At 39.9% G+C, this 23,568-nt stretch overlaps 1 protein-coding gene across 12 annotated transcripts in view; it reads left to right on the top strand.

Moving 5' to 3' along the window:
• Positions 1 to 23,568, top strand: part of KANSL1 (KAT8 regulatory NSL complex subunit 1) — a 198,489-nt gene that overhangs the window by 110,136 nt on the left and 64,785 nt on the right. For all 12 annotated transcript variants that reach the window (XM_030923033.1, XM_030923034.1, XM_030923036.1 and 9 more), the window contains one exon: positions 21,645 to 21,786. In XM_030923033.1, the coding sequence (XP_030778893.1) occupies positions 21,645 to 21,786 (142 nt within the window). The remainder of the gene's footprint in view (positions 1 to 21,644; positions 21,787 to 23,568) is intronic.

The following is a 23,568-nucleotide window of genomic DNA, read 5'->3' as shown; positions in this document are numbered from 1 at the left end:
TAGCTTTTTTGTTTTTGTTTTTGTTTGAGAGGGAATCTCGCTCTGTTGCCCAGGCTGGAGTGCAACAGTGTGATCTTGGCTTACTGCAACTTCCGCCTCCTGGGTTCAAGCGATTCTCCTGCCTCAGCCTCCTGAGTAGCTGGGATTACAGGTGCCTGCCACCACGCCCAGCTAATTTTTGTATTTTTAGTAGAGATGGCGTTTCACCACATTGGTCAGGCTGCTCTTGAACTCCTGACCTCAGGGAATCCATCCACCTTGGTCTCCCAAAGCGCTGGGATTACAGGTGTGAGTCACCACGCCTGGCAGATGTTCTAGTTTTAAATGTTGAGTTACTTAGTGTCTGTTTCCAAGCTAATTCTAGATTCAGGGCTCTTAACAGAAGACAAATTGATAAGTCCATAGTTTATAGTTCAGGAACTCATTGGTTTGAAGATAAGTAACTTCACAAAGCTAATTAGAGAGACAGCCCACTTTGACACCAGTTCTTTTGGTCTCCTGTTTATAGTGTGATGCTTAGGCACAAAGATAGGCAGAATTTTAGAGGTGAAAGGAGCCTAGTGATAAAAATTCAGTTTTGCAAGCAAGAACACTTGAGGGCTATGGAAGTATGGAATAGATTAGTGGCTTAATTTTAAATGGTGGATTCTTCATTAGTTCATTGTAGATGTTGCTGGTGTATGTTTTTCTATTACATGGTTCCTGCTTTTTATTATATATATATTTTATTAGAGGGAAACTGTCAAACATGGTAGTAGTGATAGAACAGTCTTAATTTCTCAGTTAGGAAAATAGTCACTAAACTTTTGAGAGATAACTTTTGAGTCACAACTACATTACATTATTTAAGAGAGGACTTTTAAGTCACAACTACCTGTGCTAATTTGTTAAAGCCCCAAAGCAGTTTTAGAAATCACAGTGTAACTTTTAAGCTCATGTCTACATGCCTGACTCTTCTGAGCATCTTTTTCTTTTTCTTTTCTTTTTTTTTTTCTTGAGACAGAGTCTGGCTCTGTCGCCCAGGCTGGAGTTCAGTGGTGCGATCCACCTCCTGGGTTCAACTGATTCTCCTGCCTCAGCCTCTCGAGTAGCTGGGACTAAAGGCACCTGCCACCATGCCCGGCTAATTTTTGTATTTTTAATAGAGATGGGGTTTCATCGTGTTGGCCAGGTTGGTCTGGAACTCCTGACCTTGTGATCTGCCCTACTTGGCCTCCCATATTGCTGAGATTACAGGCGTGAACCAACACGCTTGACCCTGAGCATCTTTTTCTTACCAGTTTGCTTTAACAGTTTGACAGTCTGACTTGGCTTATGACTCTGGGCAAATCATTTAATCCTTTGTGCCCCATTTTGGGCTCATTTTACTCATTTAGAAATTAAGATGCTTAGAGATAGATAATCTCTAATGTTTCTTTTGGTTTTAAGGTTTTTGGCACTTTTTGAGTGGGTGATTTAGATTTGGATTTGGCCTCATGCTTAATCAAGATCTTACAAAGTCTATGTGAGTGTTACTGACTAAGGAATTTTCTTGAAACATCTAAAATGATTGAGCCTTTCAGGTGTCTGCCTATAGAGACTCTACCCCCTCCCATGTAGGTTACATGTTTACATACAGGATATACTTCATTCAGATGATCATAATTTCATTAACATTTTATAAATAAAGTGCCTTGTAGGTTTTTTTTTTTTTTTTAGTCCCACTCATGAGTTTTTTGGATAAGAGAACTGAGGAGTATCTTCAATGACTTTCTTTGAGCATGATCTGCGGTGAGATAAACAGTTTGCCCCAATTCTTACACCTGCAGGTAAATTCGAGAGACACACAGGCTTGCATATGCCTAACTTGAACTAAAGTTACTTTTCTTACATACTCTGCATACTACATACTCTTAATTAGTTTTCTATTATATTCTTTTTCATTATTTTTTAAATGTTGGGTCACAGCTTAAACTTCTCCCTTGCCATTCATTTGATTGTTAACAGACCATAACAGCTGTTTGGTGGCTTAGCCAAACAACCTGAAAACACGTGGGGCCATGATGGGGCTAAAAGGAAAGATTGACCTTGGAAAGCTAAGATTTTATTCTTATCAGTGGTTCATATACAGCAGGGTTTCTTAATGTCAGCTTTACTGACATTTTCTTGTAGGAAACTGTCCTGTATGTAGTATGGTTAGTGGCGTCTCTGACCTCTATCAAGTACCATACCTCCACCCCCAGTTGTGACAATGAAAAATGTCTTCAGGCATTGCTAGTTTCTTTGTATTCTTTGTAGTCTTTTCCCACTTAAATTGATGTCAAAAATTATCTGTCCCAACTGGTAGCTCACGCCTGTGATCCTGGCATTTTGGGAGGCCAAGGTGGGCAGATCACCTGAGGTCGGGAGTTCAAGACCACCCTGACTAACATGGAGAAACCCTGTCTCTACTAAAAATACAAAATTAGCCCGGCCTGGTGGCACATGCCTGTAATCCCAGCTACTCGGGAGGCTAAGGCAGGAGAATCACTTGAACTTGGGAGGCGGAGGTTGTGGTGAGCCAAGATTGTGCCATTGCACTCCAGCCTGGGCAACAAGAGCGACACTCCATCTCCAAAAAAAAAAAAGAGAGAAAAAGAAAATCTGCCCCGTTTACCTTTTTTTTTTTTTTTTGAGCCAATGTCTCACTCTCACCCAGGATGGAGTACAGTAGTGCAATCTTGGCTCACTGCAACCTCTGCCTCCTGGGTTCAAGTGATTCTCCCACCTCAGCCTCCTGAGTAGCTGATACTACAGGCACACACCAGCACGCCCGGGTAATTTTTGTATTTTTAGTAGAGATGGAGTTTTACCATGTTGGTCAGGCTGGTCTCGAACTCCGACCTCAGGTGATCCGCTCACCTTAGCCTCCCAAAGTGCTGGGATTACAGGTGTAAGCCACTGCACCTGCCTTCGTTCTTAATGATTATATAACACTCCCTATAGAGGTGTACAGTGATATACTCAGCCATTCCCCTTTGGGATATATAATTGCTTTCAGTTACCTTGATAGTAAACATTATTGTATTGGTGCTCCTGTTTCTATGGGATCGAACCTGGAAAAGTGGATCAGAGAGCATGAGAATTTTTAATTAGATAATTTTCCAAAAAATAAACTTTTCTGGTTTCTGCTTTTCTTTGTTATTTATGAATGCCTCCCAATGAAGTGATTATGCCAAAGTCTTTAACACACTTCAGATTTATTTTTGTGTGTAGTGCGAGATAGGAAATAGATAGTGCCTCTCCCTCCCAAATGCGTAGTTGGTTGTATCAGTAATTGAATACAACATTCTTTCCTCTGAGAATTGAGATGTCATCTTTGCGTATTACATTACTGTGTATACTTGGATGTATATGTTGTATTTTGTGGTCTGCTGATCTCTTTGTCTAGTCTGGTTCAAATACCATCCATATCTATTGATTCTACTTGTTGTATAATGGCAATTTTAATAATTGGTTGGGCAGAGTCTTCCTTAATACTCTCTTTCAGTTGGGCATGGTGGCTCACGCCTGTAATCCCAGCACTTTGGGAGGTGGAGGCAGGTGGATCATCTGAGGTCATGAGTTCGAGACCAACCTGGCCAACATGGTGAAATCCCATCTCTAGTAAAAATACAAAAAATTAGCTGGGCTTGGCAGCACATGCCTGTAGTCCCAGCTACTTGCGAGGCTGAAGCAGGAGAATGACTTGAACCCGGGAGATGGAGGTTGCAGTGAGCCGAGATCACACCACCGCACTACACCCTGGACAACAGAGCGAGACTCCGTCTCTGAAAATTATCTTTCAGTGTTTTCTTGGCAGTGTTTGAACACTCATTCACATGAACTCAAATTGCTTTGTCAAATTTATCATCACATATTCTATACCCTTCTTTAAAACCACTTAAGAAATGCATCAGACGTAAAATAACTGCTCCAAATTAAATTAATAATTTAAGGGAAAACACTACAGTTATGATAGGTAGTTATCACAACCAAGAATATGACATGTTCTCGTATTTCCATCTTGTTATTTGTTTCACTATAGTTTTAATTATTTTCATGTTCTCTTCAGTTATGCATTGAGTGCTGATAAGCTAGTGGTACTGCTGTTTTCGTAGTGCTCTGTCTACCTATTACTACTGCTTCGTGTCTAGGACATAGCTTTTTACTTCTGACTGCACTTTTTTTTTTTTTTTTTTTTTTTTGAGACGGAGTCTTGCTCTGCCGCCCAGGCTGGAGTGCTGTGGCCGGCTCTCAGCTCACTGCAAGCTCCGCCTCCCGGGTTCACGCCATTCTCCTGTCTCAGCCTCCCGAGTAGCTGGGACTACAGGCGCCCGCCTCGTCGCCCGGCTAGTTTTTTTGTATTTTTTAGTAGAGACGGGGTTTCAGCGTATTAGCCAGGATGGTCTCGATCTCCTGACCTCGTGATCCGCCAGTCTCGGCCTCCCAAAGTGCTGGGATTACAGGCTTGAGCCACCGCGCCCGGCCCGACTGCACTTTTATTCATGCTCTATTCGCTGCTTGACCTGCTTTCCCCACCTCCCACCCCAACCTTCTTTCTCTCCTTCCTTCAGAACTCAGCACAAATACTGGTGTTTCTTTTCTTGTCCACAGTGTTCTTTACCAGTAGTATTTCTGAATAGTGTATATTTGACAACCAGATACTCTTTTTATGTGTTTCAGCATCTTTTCACAGAACCTTAGTGAATTCAGAGTGTCATCTCCCACCTTCCTCCACTTTGACATATTTTTGAGAAAATTGATTTGGCAGTAACACTTGTAAATTTGTGTGTTCCAACTGTTAACAGAAACTCTGGCCCAGAGCACCTATGTCAAGTCTTGGCTCTGCTTGTTAGTAGTGTGACCTTAGACAAGTTACTTAGCCTTATTGCCTTAGTTTCTCTATTATAAAATGGGGCAGTAATGATCCTAATACACACTTGACAGGGTTTTAATGAGGATTTTATGTGAATTAATATCTGTAATGTGCCAGAGCAGCATTGTGCATGGAGTAAACACTTCATTTGTAATTCCTGTAATTTCTGTTACTTGATTCTCATGAGGAAACACTAGTAAAATGAGGTAAAACATAAACCTTTTTATATGACCACTGTGGTTTTTCTCATTAGACCAGTTAAAAATCTAAATTTTAGCATAACTATATTACCCTTATTCAAGCACATAAAAGATTTTTCCTACATGCTAGGTGTTTTTGAAGGCGAATATTGCCAGAAAGCTTCTTAACAACTTAAGATGATCTGTTACTGTGGTCACTTGCTCCTGTCAGTAGTCCTAAATTTAGGATGAGTTTATCATCATCACTGTTCTGCGTTTGAGGCACTACCACAGAATAATCTCCCATTGAAGCAGTCTCCCTAGTCACCCTGCCATCCCTCCACATGCACTTTGCTGTGCATGTTGGAACTTGATTCAGAACAAAAAGTACTTGGGTCTCCAGTTCCTGTTTCTCAAGTGTGTTTAAGGAGTATGCATTTTTCAAAACAAATATTTGTCATTAGATGTAAGGGCATAGAGTACCTTGTGGTAACTGAGTTAGTTCATCCAGGTAGGGTAGTCAGAAGCTGGCTGGTAACAGCAGCAGCAACTTCCCATTTACTGAGCACTTACAATGGAATGCTAGACTTTAAAAATGTTATGTCATTGAAATCACACAGCAACCCTGGGAGTGATATCTTCCAATTTTTAGGATGGTAAAAATGTCCACCTTCGTGCTCTCAGTCATTCTTTACCGCAGACTAGCTCAACCTTTGAGGTCTATGTCATTAAAAATTATTTCTTAAAGGTTTTTTTGTGGCGGGGCGGGGGAGGAGTTGTTGAGGGAGGCAAATTTATGTAATACACAGTGATGAACATTACAGAATATTTTTCAATTTGATGTGGCAGAATCGAAACCTTTGAGTAAAACTTATCTTACGTGTATCATATAATTCACAATTCTGTTAGTAAGTGGTTTGCAAAAGCATAGAAATTGAGATGTGAGAATTTTGTGTTTTACCATGTGTAAAAGCGGAAATGTTTTTACTCTGGAACATCTATAATACCCTCAGCAAGTTTCCATTCAAGTTGTGTATGGTTGGGATTAGACTGGGTACAGTGTCTCACGCCTGTAATGCCAGCACTTTGGAAGGCTGAGGCAGGAGAATCACCTAAGCCTAGGAGTTTGAGACCAGCCTGGACAACATTGTGAGACTCCATTTCTGTGAAAAATAAAATTAGCTGGGCGTGGTGACACACATCTGAGGTCACAGCTACTGCAGAGACTGAGGGTGAGAGTGGTTGCTTGAGCTCAGGTGATTGAGGCTGTAGTGAGCTGTGATTGCACCACTGCCCTTTAGCCCGGGTGACAGTGCAGATCCTATCTCCAAAGAAAGAAAAACGCTCAAATACCTTGTTGGTAGTTTTCACTTTGTAATATAGCTTTATTTTCCCTGGTTTGTGTATACTTGGACTAAGAGTGTGGACTATAATTTCTTGACTCCCGCTTTCAGCATTAGAGGCCAGAGTTAGTTTATGAGGTCTGTTGGCACCAAATGAGAAAAGGGGTTAGGTTCAGTCTGGAATTACTTTGGTTTTAATCTTTTGCAAGGAAAAGTTAGAATCATAGTTCCAGCTTGTTATTCTCATTCCCTCTCTCTCCCTGCTTCCTTCCTTCCCTTTGAACAAATGTTTGAGTACCTGCCATTTGCTAGGCATTGTTCCAAGCACCCAGAGATATTATGGTGAACAAGACAGAAATCTCTGTTTTCCAGAGATGGTTCTAATGGGGGAAACAGACAGTAAGAAAGATAGATAATTAAAAACAATTTTCACGAAGGTTCTATTAATAAAGCCAGGAAGCGGGAAAGAAAGGTGTGTAGGGGGTGTTTGGAGCGGGGTTGCAATTTTATAGGATAGTTAAGGGAAGGCCTTAATAAAATGTCATGTAAGGAAATGACCTGAAGAAAGTGAAGATAGTTGCCTTAATAAAAGGTCCTGTGGGTGACAGCTTGCCTAACATGTTCAGCAAACAACAGTGACTGGATTGGAATGAGCCAGGAGAACAGGAGATGAGGCCAGAGAGGTAGCAGGGATTGGGTGATAGAGGCTCTCTGAGGCCTTATAGGGTCATTGTCAGGACTTGGGTTTTCAGAGATGGTAAACAACTAGACTAGGTTTTTGGGTAGAGGAGAGACATGATTGAACTTATCCTTTTATACAATATTAGGCTGGCTGTTATGTTCATGATAATATCCTGAAAGTGGTGAAGGGTGAGAGCTAGAAGCCCGTTTAGGAGGCTCTTGGACTCATCTAGAAAGATTCAACCAAAGTACTAACAATGAAGTGGCAAGAAGTGGTTGAATACTGGGTATATTTGAAGACAGTGCCAATAAGATTTGCCGATTGATTGAATGTCAGGTGTATGTGTTTCTGTGTCTGTGTTTATGAGAGAGAGAGAGAGGGGTGGTAGGGGGTTGAAATTAAGGATGACGTGGAGGTTTTTGACCTGAACAGATTCATTCTAGTTGAAGCAGGTTTGGGATGGCATATAGGAGTTGGGGAGGGGAAAGTATCAGCTTCGTTTTGGTCATGTAAAGTTTGAGACATTTTTTAGACATTCAAATAGTGTTGAGTAGGCAGCTAGAAATAGGAATCTGGAGTTGAGGGGAGTGATTTCAGCTAGAGAGGAATTTGGGAGTCAGAAACATAGTTGGATACTTGAAGCCACGAGTTTGCGTAAGATCACCTAGGAAGGAAGTGTAAGAAAGAAGACGTAGTGATTTCACGCATGCGGTCTTACAAGGAATTCAAAAAGGCAATAGAAAAGCCAGGTTAGTATGTCTTGAAAGAGTAGTGAAGAAAGTGTTTGAAGGAGGGAGTAACCACCTGTATTAGATACTGCTTATGGATGAAGCAAGGGTGGTAAGGACTGGAACGTGGACATTGGATTTAGTACAGTGGAGGTCATTGGTGACCTTGACTAGCAGTTTTGGTGCAACGGTGGATTGAAACCCTGTGTTGAAGAAATAATGAGAAGAGACAAATTAGACATAATGAGTATTTGCCGTCAAAGGAAATTGAGAAATGGGGCAATAACATTTCCTCTGGCTTCCTGTTACTAGCAGACCTCCCGATCCATCTTCTTTGCTATTGCTGCAGTGCTTCCCTGGTATTCAAGAAAATATTTCCCTTCCATGTGGGCAGGGAATGAGCCTGAGATGCTCTTTATTGCTCTCTTGGAAGCCAGGAAATGCCAGACTTGGGTTACCTTCTTTCGATTGGATAGTGTTTATTAGATGCCTTTGTCACTATGTTGTTCCTTTAGTCCTGGGGCCCTTAACTAGTTTGCCTTCCCTTTTCTACCTTTCAGAGTTTTCCTTTGATCGCCTCTTGTGTTATTTGCAGGATTTACAATTGTGCTTAGAACAGGGATGAGCTGGGAGAAAGAATGGAGTCTACACCACTACTGCCTCCTGGGAGTCTACACCTGGCCTGTACCAGGGCTTCTTCTGTTTGTTCACTTTTTTATTTGTTTTGTTCCCGTATCTCCTCAATTCTTTTTTAGCACATTTATTTTCAAGAACTAATGAGTTTATTAACAAATGAATTTTTGGTTCAACTCGTTTTCTTGAAGATGTGTTCTGTTGCTAAACCTCAGTGTCTTTAAGGACTATTTCTGAAAATATGGTCTCGGCCGGGCACATTGGCTCACACTTGTATTCCCAGCACTTTGGGAGACTGAGGTGGGTGGATCACCTGAAGTCAGGAGTTTGAGACCAGCCTGGCCAACATGGTACAACCCCATCTCTACTAAAAACGCAAAAAACTAGGCATGGTAGTGGGCACCTGTAATCCCAGCTACTCGAGAGACTGAGGCAAGAGAATCGCTTGAACCTGGGAGGCGGAGATTGCAGTGAGCCCAGCTCGTGCCACTGTACTCCAGCCTGGGTGAAAGAGCGAGACTCCGTCTCAAAAACAAAAAGCAAACAAAAGTTTGGTCTCGTACATATCTTACATAAGAACTAAGAGGCTTTTTCTTCATAAAGGTACATGAGACTTAACTCTCTCAGGCAATTCTTACACTTACTAAAGTTAGAGCATTATTCCTGGAGATTGTGCATCGGAACTTTTTTGATTTCTTAATAGCTGACTGGGGACTCAATGATAATAGCTAGCTAAGTGGTGGGGCCAGGATTTGGAACAGTGTTCACTGACTCCAAACACCATACTGTTTTTTAATAAACCGTATTTTCATAGTGAGAAAGAAGATGTTTTCCTATTGATTTAGTATTAAAATTCTCTCGTTCTTCTAGAGATAGCCAGAGGCAAGTTCTTGCTATGGAATATGTGGGGCTGGTTAGGGATGAAAGGGAGACTTTGTCTAAATACATTGTACTTTTCTAATCCTTCACTCTTCTGGTGGTGGTGGTTGTTGTTTTGGTGACAAGGTCTTGCTGTGCTGCCCAGGCTGGAGTGCAGTGGCACAATCTCGACTTACTGCAGCCTTGACCTCCCAGGCTCAAGCAGTCCTCTCTCCTCAGCCTACTGAGTAGCTGGAGCCCCCTAGGCTTGCACTACCATTCCTGGCTAATTTTTGTATTTTTTTTTGTAGAGACGAGGTTTCACCTGTTGCCCCGATTGGTCTCAAACTCTTGAACTCAAGCAATCTTTTTGGGTTTTTGTTTTGTTTTGTTTTGTCTGTTTGTTTGTTTTGAGACAGGGTTTCACTCTTATCACCCAGGCTGAAAGTGCAATGGCGTGATCTTGCTCACTTCAGCCACTGCCTCCTGGGTTCAAGCAATTCTCCTGCCTCAGCCTCCTAAGTAGCTGGAATTACAGGCACCCACCACCATTCCTTACTAATTTTCGTATTTTTATTAGAGGTGGGGTTTCACCATGTTGGTCAGGCTGGTCTTGAACTCCTGACCTCAAGTCATCTGCCTGCCTCAGCCTCCCAAAGTGCTGGGATTACAGGCATGAGCCACCATGCCTGGCCTCAAGCGGTCTTTTTGAAAGAGAAATTAGTATCACATGTAGAATTTGAACATTCTAACCTCAATTTGACTTCTGAAAGGAAGAAAAGTAGACAGAAAATTAATTCACTCTGGAGGAGCTACTCTGGAATGGCAGTACTTTGAATAACTGAGAGCCTTTCACTATTTGTCATTTGCTTTATTCTTGAAACATAGCAGTCTTATTCTCTAAAAAAGACACAGTAGGCCGTGCGCAGTTGCTCACACCTGTAATCCCAGCACTTTGGGAAGCCGAGGCGGGTGGATCACCTGAGGTCAGGAGTTTGAGATCAGCCTGTCCAAGTGAAACCTCATTTCTACTAAAAATACAAAAGATTAGCGAGGCGTGGTGGCGGGCATCTGTAAGTAATCCCAGTTACTTGGAAGGCTGAGGCAGGAGAATCGCTTGAACCAGGGAGGCGGAGGTTGCAGTGAGCCGAGATCGTGCCATTGCACTCCAGCCTGGGCGGCAAGAGCGAAACTTTGTCTAAACAAAAATTTAAAAAATAAAAAGACATAAAAATAAAAAAGTAACTAGCCTAGTATTTTGCTCAAAATTTTCATGCTCAAATTCCATGTTCAGTCCTACAGCCAGTCAAGAACTGTAAGCCGTTTCCATACTTCTTTGTCATGCCATTTTGTTCTCCGTTAGAACACTTCAGTTAAGTGTTTTTAAAATACAAACATTTGAGAATTAAACAGGATAAGGCATCAGCTAAATCTAATTTTGTTTATATTTTTTGCAAATTTACTTGTAAACTACATGTGCGCAGACATCTTTAAAACTTGTTGTACAGTTAAAACACATAGTAGTTCCTGTAAGGAGGCATGGATAATCTAATTGGAGACCAGTTATATATATGACATGACTTGGAAGTAATAGCACATACAAATAACAAAATTAGAGGATCCGGCCGGGCGCGGTGGCTCAAGCCTGTAATCCCAGCACTTTGGGAGGCCGAGACGGGCGGATCACGAGGTCAGGAGATCGAGACCATCCTGGCTAATATGGTGAAACCCTGTCTCTACTTAAAAATACAAAAAAAACTAGCTGGGCGACGAGGCGGGCGCCTGTAGTCCCAGCTACTCGGGAGGCTGAGGCAGGAGAATGGCGTAAACCCGGGAGGCGGAGCTTGCAGTGAGCTGAGATCCGGCCACTGCACTCCAGCCTGGGTGGCAGAGCGAGACTCCGTCTCAAAAAAAAAAAAAAAAACAAAAAAGAAAAAACAAAATTAGAGGATCCAACTAAGCTTGAAGAGGGCAAACAGTGAATTGTGACGTACGATGCACAAGGAAAATCTTCCCTGGAGAGACGTAGGTTTTAGTATTATAAAATGCTTGTGGGTATTTTCAGGTTGGAAATTTTCAAAGGGTATGACAAACAATTACATTTCTTTCATTGTGCTAGGCAGGGTATATAATATGTATATGTTTACTGTGTTTGATGAAAAATCTGACTGATGCGTATTGAAAGGAGTTTAAAGTACCTTAAATGATTTTTAAGAGATTGAGTGTATTTTAAAACATATCTCAGTCTTAATCTTAAACATGTAAAAATTTAATGTACAAAAAATAATTTATCAGCTGACCTACAGAAAATGAAATGTATCAGACTACTAAAGGTTGTTTATTTATTTATTTGTTTTTGAGACAGAGTCTCACTCTGTCGCCCAGGCTAGAGTGCAGTGGTGTGATCTTGGCTCACTGCAGCCTCTGCCTCCTGGGTTCAAGCAATTCTCCTGCCTCAGCCTCCCATGTAGCTGGAACTGCAAGCCCATTCCACCACGCCTGGCCAATTTTTTTGTATTTTTAGTAGAGACAGGGTTTCACCATGTTGGTCAGGCTGGTCTCGAACTCCTGACCTCAAATGATCTACCCACCTCAGCCTCCCAAAGTGCTGAGATTACAGGCATGAGCCACCACGCCCAGCCTAGAGGTGTCAATTTATCAAGTTCAGAAGTATGGGCTTCGTGTTAAAGGCACAGTCAGTAAAATCCACAATGTAGGAAATTCTGGAGGACAGATAGTGCTGTCTCTTCCACAGATTGTGAGAAAAGAAAAGGAGGGAAGAGCATGTTACAAGCTTGAAATGTGTTAACCACATGAATTTTGTGAATCTTATTTGACTCTGATTTGGAGAAAACTGAGACATTACGGGAAATTTCACCAGTAACTGGATATTTAACATTAAGAAGTTACTGTTTTTTAGATTATAAAATATTTCTGTGTATATTCTTAAAGTCCTTACATTTTAGAAACACATACTGAAATATTTAGAGGTAATGATGTGATGTTGGGAATTGGCTTAAAAATAATTCATAGAGGTGGGAGATGGATGTTATAGATGAGGTGGGATTTGCCAGAAGTTGATAGTTGAAATGAGTTGATGGTTATGTGGGAGTTTAGTATCTTTTAGCTTGTATTTGTAAATTCTCATTTGAACAGGGTCTGAGATAAATAAAAGAGCATGAGGGAAGATGAGGATTACTTATATTGTTTATGATTAACATGGATTGCCAGGTTCTGTGTGACCTGGCCCTGCCTACCTGTATCCACTGTCAAGTTGAGTGCATTCTTCTTGTTCACTGTTGGAGCTCTCACCATGTAACCATTGTATACATGTCGTTTCTTCTTTGTGACACCCCGCAGTTCCACCTAGTATCTTCTGCTCCACATCCCCAACCACTATCAGTTTGTGCATCCAAGTCCTAATTTATGCTTTGGAGGTCTGTCTAAATGTTGATATCACAAGACTTTCTAGATCCCCCAGCCCAAATCTGATATAGTTTGGATCTCTCTCTTTTTTTTTTTTTTTTTGGAGACGGAGTCTTGCCCTGTCGCCCGGGCTGGAGTGCACTGGCCGATTCTCAGCTCACTGCAAGCTCCACCTCCCAGGTTCACGCCATTCTCCTGCCTCAGCCTCCGGAGTAGCTGGGACTACAGGCGCCCGCCACCTCGCCCGGCTAGTTTTTTGTATTTTTTAGTAGAGACGGGGTTTCACCATGTTCGCCAGGATGGTCTCGATCTCCTGACCTCATGATCCACCCGTCTCGGCCTCCCAAAGTGCTGGGATTACAGGCTTGAGCCACCGCGCCCGGCCAGGATCTCTTATCTTATATTTTATATGATTATTAACATCTGTCTGCCCCATTAAATTGTGAACTTGAGCCACAGTTCTTGTTTTTGCATCTCTAACCTAGTCTAATTCTTGGTAACTAATGGTTGCTTAAATATTTGTTAAATGGAAGGAAGATGTGAGTTCATGGTGGGCCAAATGCTTGGCTGAAATAAACTCCCAAAAATACACAAATTTCATTTCTGTATTAGAGATAATCTGGTTGAAGCAGTAAGACAAAAGTGCTGTGTTCAATTTCAAAGGTCTGTCAGGATGAATTGGAAGTTTAGATAGAATTGGCTCTGGGGCTGGGTGTGGTGGCTCACACCTGTAATCCCAGCACTTTGGGAGGCTGATGCAGGTGGATCACTCGAGGTTAGGAGTTCGAGACCAGCCTAGCCAATGTGGCAAAACCCCGTCTCTACTAAAAATACAAAAATTAGCCAGGCGTGGTGACAGGCACCTGTAATCCCAGCTATTCAGGAGGCTGAGGCAGGAGAATCACTTGAACCCGAAAGGCAGAGATTGCAGTGAGCCGAAATCGTGCCCCTGCACTCCAGCCCGAGCAACAGAGCGTGACTCCATCTCACAAAAAAGAAAAAAAAGTATTGGCTCAGGTACATCTGTTCCACATTATTGCAGATATCCGTAGAAAGCTGACACAACCTAGGTCATGTGACAGATAAGAATGGGTTAGACGAAGTGTGTATCTGAGTTTTTTCCTGGGTTTTACTTTACAACTAAATTGTGGGATATTTAACTCTGGACAGTTCAGTTCTCTTCTTTTTTCCTCCTTGAGCCTTATTACCTCCATCCTTTTAAATTTGGGGGTAATGTCACTGATAATGCAGTGTCTATTCTAATAGACTACATTGATTTTTCTGTTCAGAGTGGAACTTTTAGAAAAAGTTCAAAGCTCAAGAAACTCTCAGAATATGGCTTGTTGTTTCAGTTACCAAACTGAAAACACTTCTGTTTCCTGAATTTATCTCTGAGAGATTTTTCTTTAATCTTACTCTATTTTTTTTCCTTTTTTGTACCTTTTTGATATGGAATTTAAATCCATGGGCATAATAACTAAATTGTGTCTTTTTTTGGGTTTTTTTTGAGACAGTCTTGCTCTGTCCCCCAGGCTGGAGTGCAGTGGCACGATCTCCATTCACTGCAACTTCTGCCTCCTGGGTTCAAGCGATTCTCCTGCCTCAGCCTCCTGAGTAGCTGGGTACCTGAATAGCACACTACCAGGCCCGGCAAATTTTTATTTTTATTGTTTTTGTATTTTTAGTAGAGACGGGGTTTCACTGTGTTGGTCAAGCTGGTCTAGAACTCCTTACTTCCTGATCCACCCACCTCGGCCTCCCAAAGTGCTGTGATTACAAGCCTGAGCTACCATGCCTGGCTGACTAAATTGTTATTCTTATGTAATATACACATTTGAGGTTGCAGTTAGGATTACATCATTGTATGGCTATCACAACTTTGTGAAGCAGATATTGTTCTTATATCCAGAGATCAGTTTACATGTTTAGGATCATATAAAGTAAGTAAAAGTGAGAACTTGTCTTCTAATCTTTCCTCTGTTTGTTTCACACTGTTTTGAGCTAAGTAGTAAGTATTTGTGAGTGGTGTTCTGTTGTTTTTTCATGTGACTCAGCAATTTCAAGATTTCTCATTGCTGTCCCACAGTGACCCTAATTCTTACCCTCCAAACTGTTAATCTGGCATTGTATGCTCTGGGATGATGTCAGTTTTATTTGAATCTTTTGGTTTTTAAAAGTTATCTAAATAACCTGGAGATTTCAGAACTTTGATGTCTCAGGATTTCCTGCACACTTGGAAGTAGCACACAAATCCTTTGTCAATTTATCTACCAGTTTGAATGTAGCACTGTGTAGCCCGCTGTGAACCGGCATTTTACTTTAGTTGGCTAATAGAACCTTTATTTCATTAAAAGGAAGGAATCCAGATGGGACTGAAATCAGAATCAAAGTTGAAGTTTCCACCATTCGGATTTTTCTGGCATATTTGTTGCCTTAATGAGATTTTTTAAAAATTTATGTTAATACATCAGGGAAGAGAAGCATAATCCACCAGCCCTGTTCTATGGGATTTACATACCAATTTCCCATCTTGGAATAGAATTAGGTGACTTAGTTAGAGGCACTAGGCCTGGTAGTCAACATGTGGTGTTCCATGTGGTTCAGTGTCTAGCTTTTGGTGTCACTTTTAGATAATAAGTACAAAAGAGTTGATCTGTTGATAATCCCTTTTAAACCCATTGATTATTAATAACTTTAAATAACTAAAAACACAAATTAATTTTTAGCCAACATGTAAGTTGAACCCTGAATTTGTAAGGGGGGGAAAAAAGTACTTTTACTGTATGGTTTCAGTGTGTGTTTATAAAGGGCTTTTTTTTTTTTTTTTTTTTTTTGGGAGATGGAATCTTGCTCTGTTGCACAGGCTGGAGAGCAGTAGCTTGTGATCTGGACCCACGGCAGCCTCCACCTCCTGCGTTCAAGCAGTTCTCCTGCCTCAGCTTCCCATGTAGCTGGGATTACAGGCGTGCGCCACCATGCCTGGCTAATTTTTGTATTTTTCGTAGAGATGGGGTTTCACCATAGATTTCACCAATGAGAAATCTTAAAATTGCTGAGTCTCACATACACAGAAACACACTCAAAAGCAGTGTGAAACAAACACAGGAATGATCTATATTCTTTAGAGTCAACAGAGCATTTTAAATTCTCTGTGGTAATAGTGTAACTATGTAAAAACTATTAAAGTATAAGTTCGTAGCTAATGAAATATTTGTATACAACATATATTTCTTATGTAAACCAATACTAGCACATAACTGGTTAACATTAAAATGTACTATACATGTGGTGTCACAGAAGCAAATATTGATACTGCATTTAGGTAACCAAAAAGTAATTCATCGTGTAACATTTTAATGAATTTTTGTATAGCACATGCAGTCAAAGCCACTTTTACCAATAAAAAGTTTATAAAAGCAGGAAGCAAAATATGAGTTGAAAAGAATTCCCATGCAGGTGATAACTACAGTACATACTGTAGTTATCAGATCTCCTGACCTCGTGATCAGCCCGTCTCGGCCTCCCAAAGTGCTGGGATTACAGGCTTGGGCCACCGCACCCGGCCTGTTATTTTTGTTTTCATACAGCTTTTGCATTTCCCATTGTTGAGATTAAGTCATGTTGATACATACAGTAAATAAATTGCTAGATAGTATTTCATCAAATTCCTTTACTACTTGTGTGTACTTAATCTCATTTAGTTTTTTTTATAGTTGTTGCATTCAACATCATGTTCTGAGATTTAATCATGTTGACACATACAGGTGTAGTTAATTTTATTTTTATTACTATAGAACTATTAAATGAATAAATTATAGTTTATTTACCAATTTCAGCAGAATTGGAATATGCATATTTCTGTGCATATTTGTGTATGGACTGGGATAAAGCACACAGGAAAGTCAAACGTTCTAAGGCATTCTAGTGTCCTACTCAGACACATAGTTAAAACAGTTACTTCACTAATAGCACAGAAACAAGCAACAGGAATGAGTTGACTTACCAGTGTTAGAATCCACGTGATTTTCTTCATTATTGATAATGACTGTATTAGAAACCAAGTCCTCATTGTATTTAAAGTATCATTCTACAGCCTTAGTCCTGTGTTCTTTCCTGCAGTCTGTACGGTATAACATTAAACATGTCCCTAATACTCAATCAGTGTCCCTTGTTTTAAGCTGTAAATTGTCAGAGTGATAAATTTACACTTTGAATGTTGAGGAGGAAGTCTATCTTTACCTCTGATAAGCTGAGTTTGTATGGCTTGTTTTTGTTAGGAACACAAGATGTGAAGCTCTTATTCTTGTGTTACTGTTTTGTGGTGCTCTGCTCTGCCACTGGAGTATGATAACTAGCTTACTCCAGACCTGTTAACTGTCCACCTCTCACATTTAATAACAGCTTAGCTTTCTGTTCATATTGCCAGTATTTTGAACACAAGATACTTTTTGGACACTTGAGTTGAGGTTTTCCACTTTTCATTGGACATGATCAGAATTTGAGCAGCAGCATTATGGAAAAACAACATTGTAACAACTTTCTCCTGGAAATCACTTCCATTTCTAAACCATCATATAACAGATACACTTATAAAATGAAACTTGTTCATAAATTGGAAATTGTTAGTATTCCTTAGTGCTGCCTTGCCTTTCTTTAATTAGTTTATTAACCATATTTTCCAAAACGTATTATCAGGAGGCTTACTTTGTATTGTTATTTAGGTAAATACCCGTGTAGGGGATGTAAGACTTTAATATCCAAGAAAAAGAGTATTTATCAAAGTTCTTGTGAACTAAAATGTTTTAAGTAATTTTCTTTTCCTTTTGTATTTTCAAACAAAGGAGCCGCGTGGTTCCTTAAACATTAGAATGCCAGGATGAAAAAGGTTTGAGGGGAGTTTATTGAGGAAAAGCAGTATGATTGACTGGTGTTGGGAAGAGCAGCTAAGGAGGCTGTCGTTGTTGCCCAGTGGTCATAGATGGGGACCTGGTGTGTTGGTAGCTTTAGGAATGAAAGGAATCTATAAAACCAACAGATTTTGCGGGATAGAAAGGTGGTAAGCCTTGAAGAGTAAGGAAAGCTGGGAATAAAATACGAGGGTTAACTAGTTTTGTCTCTTTGTGGGTAGGGGGCATTTTTCTTGTTCAAGAATGATCCCGTAGGTTCTTATTGATCTCTTGAGATCATTTCCTGGATTTGGGGTAGAGCTAGACCTACAGCCAACATTGAAGCAGATAACTGTACTTTAAAAGTATATTTTTATCTTGAAGTGATTCCATCAAAATTAGGATACTATAAAATGTCTTCTTTCTAAAAGAAGAGAAATAATTGATAATACTTTATCACAGTGGTTGATTTGAATGGTTTGTTTGGTCCATACAAAAGTTAAAATACCATTGCTGTCCTTGGTCTTAATTATTATGGTATGATTATTAATTTATGTCTTACCCTATTGTGGTCAGATTTGATAATTATTGACATTTTGTATTTTGTACCTATGGGAGACTGTGTTCAAGTTCACCTATAATTGCAAGTTTTAGTAGTGAGTGTGTGTATCCTGATGGGAAGTGGGACTGAGGGCAGTGTGACTGCTTCTGCTTTTTGGGAAAATAGTTTTGTGGTAGATTATGAAGTATTAGAGAATATAGTAGACACCATGTAACCCATCTTAATATTTAAAGAATGTTAATGTCACATTTCTATCTTTCATTTTTACATGAGAAAAACATTACATTAAAGGTAGAGCTAAAATCCAATTTCTCCATCCCCTTTCCAGAGAAAATGAGCTTGATTGTAAATTTGTTGTATATCAGTTCTATGCATTTTAAAATATATTCATCACTTATCTGTATTGGTAATAATCCTTATTGTTTGTTTATTATTTTTGTTTTCTTTTTTTTTTTTTTTTTTTTGGAAACGGAGTCTTGCTCTGCCGCCCAGACTGGAGTGCAGTGGCCAGATCTCAGCTCACTGCAAGCTCCGCCTCCCGGGTTCACGCCATTCTCCTGCCTCAGCGTCCCGAGTAGCTGGGACTACAGGCGCCCGCCACCACGCCCGGCTAGTTTTTTGTATTCTTTTAGTAGAGACGGGGTTTCACCGTGTTAGCCAGGATGGTCTCAATCTCCTGACCTCGTGATCAGCCCGTCTCGGCCTCCCAAAGTGCTGGGATTACAGGCTTGGGCCACCGCACCCGGCCTGTTATTTTTGTTTTCATACAGCTTTTGCATTTCCCATTGTTGAGATTAAGTCATGTTGATACATACAGTAAATAAATTGCTAGATAGTATTTCATCAAATTCCTTTACTACTTGTGTGTACTTAATCTCATTTAGTTTTTTTTATAGTTGTTGCATTCAACATCATGTTCTGAGATTTAATCATGTTGACACATACAGGTGTAGTTAATTTTATTTTTATTACTATAGAACTATTAAATGAATAAATTATAGTTTATTTACCAATTTCAGCAGAATTGGAATATAATTAGTTTTTATCTATTACAGACTGCTCCAGCGAACCTGTTTCCTCATGCAGAGGAATGTGTAGTTTATGTTCTCAGAAACAGAGTTTCATGACTGGGCATAGTGGCTTGTGTCTGTGGGAGACCAAAGGTCAGGAGTTTGAGAACAACCTGGATACCATAGCAAGACCCCATCTCTACAACACTTTTTATTAGAAATTAGCCAGTGTGGTAGGCTCGGTGGCTCACATCTGTAATCCCAGCACTTTGGGAGGCTGAGGCGGGTGAATCACGAGTTTAGGAGATCGAGACTATCCTGGCTAACACAGTGAAATCCTGTCTCTACTAAAAATACAAAAATTAGCCAGGCGTGCTGGTGGGCGCCTGTAGTCAGAGTTATTCGGGAGGCTGAGGCAGGAGAATGACGTAAACCTGGGAGGCAGAGTTTGCTGTGAGCTGAGATTGCGCCACTGCACTCCAGCCTGGATAACAGAGCCAGGCTCCATCTCAAAAAAAAAAAAAAAAGTTAGGGCTGGGTGCCGGCATGAGCCTGTCTGTAGTCCCAGCACTTTGGTAGGTTGAGGTGGGTGGATCACCTGAGGTCAGGAGTTTGAGACCAGCCTGACCAACATGGAGAAACCCTGTCACTACTAAAAATACAAAATTAGCTGGGTGTGGTAGCGCATGCCTGTAATCCCAGCTACTCAGGAGGCTGAGGCAGGAGAATCGCTTGAATCCGAGAGGTGAAGGTTGTGGTGAGCCGAGATTGCGCCATTGCACTCCAGCCTGGACAAGAAGAGCAAAACTCGGTAAAAAAAAAAAAAAAAAAAAAAAAAAAAAAAAAAGCCAGGTATGGTAGTATGCTCCTGATCCCAGCTGCTTGGGAGACTGGGGTGGAAGGATAGCTTAAGCAAAGGAACTCTAGTTACAGTGAGCTATGACTGCACCATCATAATCCAGCCTCAATGAGAGTATGAGACCCCCCCCCCCGGAAAAAAAAAATTAAATACAATATCGTGATGGTTGGGTATGCACATTTTACATCTAACCAAGTATTTCTGAATTATTTTTCAAAAGTGGTGGTTCCAGTTTTAACTGTTGCCAGCAATGTATTAATTGTTCTTCTCCATTTTTCACCACCTGTTCGCTTTATCAGACTATGTGTTTTCCTATCCAGTTTTCAAACATCTTAATGTTTTACCTAATATTTATATTTTAACCAAATTTTAATGAGATGACACATTTTTATGTATTTATTATTTGCCTTTTATGTGAATTTCCTATTTCTATTAAGATTGTCTTTTTTTCTTTTAACCTGTTTCTGAGAGTTCTGTTACATATTCTGATGTTTAATGGTCAGTTATATGTGTTAGATATCTTCCACCAAAATGTAGTTTGCCTTTTAACTTTATTGGATTTTCTATTGTATGTTGAAAAGTGGGTGATACATTTGTGTCTTATCTAAGAAATGCTTCCTGCTCTAAATCCCAAAGATGTTCTTGTAAGTTTGGCTGTTCATGTTTAGCAATTTGAAATGCCAAAATTTTGTAATTATTTGTAATTATTGGGAACTAATTTTACTTTTTCCTTCTAATGAACTGGCCATTTTAGTACTATTTATTGAATAGTTTAATCTTTTCCCCACTGAACTGATTTTTTAAAAATTACTCTTTTTTGTATCTAGTTCTACGTTTTGAGGCTCTGTATAGTTTTGCAGCACATCTGGCTATCTGGTGATGTGAATTTGCATCATGCCTTCTTCCCAATTTCTTGCTGTTGGTCCTGTATTCCATGTGAACTTTTGGCTCTGTTTCTCAACTTTCATTAAAAATACTATAGGCAATTTGATTGGAATTTCTTTGAATTTATAGATGTTGATGAGAATCGCCATCCTAAAAAAATGTATCCTACCATTTGTATAGATCGTTATGCTTTCAGGCATTATTTTCTCTATAAAGATATTTAATGTATCATTAGTTTTGTTGGTGTTATGAATGGTACTGAAAAAGTGATTATTTTCTACTTTATTAGTTTTTAAATATTCTTTACTGAACGCTTTTGCCGATTTCTTTATTAGTTTTGATAATTCTTAGTGTCAGTTGAATTTCCTGTATGGATTATTCTTAATATGTATTTTATTTTGACAGGGACAATACTTTTATCTCCAAAGAAATCAGTGGGATTTCAGAGAAACTGTGCCACAGGATCAGAATGCTAGAAGGCAGTTCCACTCAATTTGGGAAATAACCTATTTGAAAGTTGATATCCATGTGCATCCTGAGGAGTGGGGTGTGTCTGTCCCTGTCTGTCTTGGGTTTTTCTTGACGCTAGAGTTAGTCTCTGCAAGGGACTTTAGAAGTTAAATTCCACCCCCCCCCCCACCCCACCCCACCCCACCCCCCAATCTGATATAGATATTACTGTTGCTCTTGGATTTCACTCAGTTTATTTCCTTTTAGGAGACGCAGGTCAGAATGGAGATGGGCTGCAGACCGGGCAGCTATTGTCAGCCGCTGGAACTGGCTTCAGGCTCATGTTTCCGACTTGGAATATCGAATTCGTCAGCAAACAGACATTTACAAACAGATACGTGCTAATAAGGTAAGGGATAAGTATCTGGTGTTTTTAAATGGAGCCAAAAACTATCAATATTGCTTTTCTCTCATCCCCTCCCACCCCATAACCCCCGTCTTAACTATTGCAAAGTAAATGGTTTAATGACCTGATATAGTGGTTTAATTTGTTTAAGAACCTGATGTAGCTGTGCGTGGTGGCTCACTCCTGTGAGCCCAGCACTTTTGGAGGCCAAGGCAGGAGGATCATTTGAGCTCAGGAGTTCGAGGCCAGCCCAGGCAACATAGGGAGACCTTGTCTTTACAAAAAATACAAAAAATTAGCTGAGTATGATGGCATGTGCCTGTAATCCCAGCTACTTAGGAGGCTGAAGTGGGAGGATCGCTTGAGCCCATGAAGTGGAGGTTGCAGTGAGCCAAGATTGTGCCACCACACTCCAGCCTGGGCAGCTAAGACCCTGTCTCATAAAAAGGAAAACACTATTAGAATATAATGGTTAATTGAACATGTATGTATTTAGAACAAAATAGTGTGAGTATCTGAGTTAATAGGAAACAAAACAGACTGAATAATGCAAGCCATTGATGTAACTGTCATATTTGTTAGATTTGTGGAAAAGTGCCTATTATGTATCAGCAGTGTTCTCCATAGTAGGGTCAAAATAGTGAACAAAAATCCTGCCTTCATGAAGCTTACATCCTTGCAAAGTATTTTTTATATTAACTTGGTATGACTGAGCTCTATCTTTATCTAGACCCACATCTAGAAAAAGTCTATTGCTGCTAAAACTAAGGGTCAAAATGCCTTGACCTTAGTACTAGACAAAGCCTTAAGAAAATGGCTTTACTGTGAACAGTATCCATTAAATTAATTAGTAGGCCAAAAGTTAAAGGTTGATCAACTGATAGATAAAATGAACAAAATGATCAGGGTTTGAAGTGAAAGTTCTGTGGGCTACCTAATCATTTGAACTTTTATTCTAAAAATTTCACTGCAGACTTCTAGCTTCTTTCCAGATTGGAGATACATATATGTATATGTATTTGTGTGTGTATATTCCACCCCCCCCAAAAAAAAAGTTCAGTAGAGCATACTTTGAGGATACAGTCCAGAGGGCTCACTTTTTTATTCTTTTTAATTTGTTCCCTTAGGGTAGCATACAAATTAAATCCTGATTTACTTATTTAAAAATTAGCTAGAACAAAACTAATAAACATTCTAGATTTGGTGAATATTTTGCCTTCCCAACTCTTCACAAAGGAAATTTTAAAGTGAGATTTGTAGAATATGAACTGGAATGGTGACTAAGAATAACGAGGAGGTGACTGGATATGCCTATACTGAGGAGAAAAACACAGTCTTTCTGTATCAGGGACACCTCTTCAGTGTCTGTTTCTAGGTTTTTATAGCCAGTAGTTAAGTGGGAATTTCTATATTTGAGAACTAGAGTCTCTTAGTAACAACTGAGATTAGTACAATAGTAGTCATAAGTGTTGCTTCATCTTTTTATATACATTCATAAATATATATGTGGGTTTATATATGTGTATATGTTGTGTTATTTTAGCTGCCTGTTATAAAACTGCCACATTTCATAGAACTTAAGATGCTATTGATTGTAAGATGTACCATTATTTTAAGTACAACAAAGAAATTATTTCAGTTAAACTAGGGCATAACAGCAATTGTAAAATGCATCTTGATTTAAAAGTTGTTGACATGCGGGGAAAGTACTTCTTAGAACTGATGAAATACTGTGCATCAATTCTCAGGAAATTTTGAAATTACATGGAAGTATAAAAGACACCC

This window comes from Rhinopithecus roxellana, chromosome 19 (genome assembly GCF_007565055.1).
Source record: "Rhinopithecus roxellana isolate Shanxi Qingling chromosome 19, ASM756505v1, whole genome shotgun sequence".
In the NCBI taxonomy this organism is placed as follows: domain Eukaryota; kingdom Metazoa; phylum Chordata; class Mammalia; order Primates; family Cercopithecidae; genus Rhinopithecus; species Rhinopithecus roxellana.
Note: the sequence above shows the minus strand (reverse complement) of the source record. Positions and strands in the feature narration are given on the sequence as shown.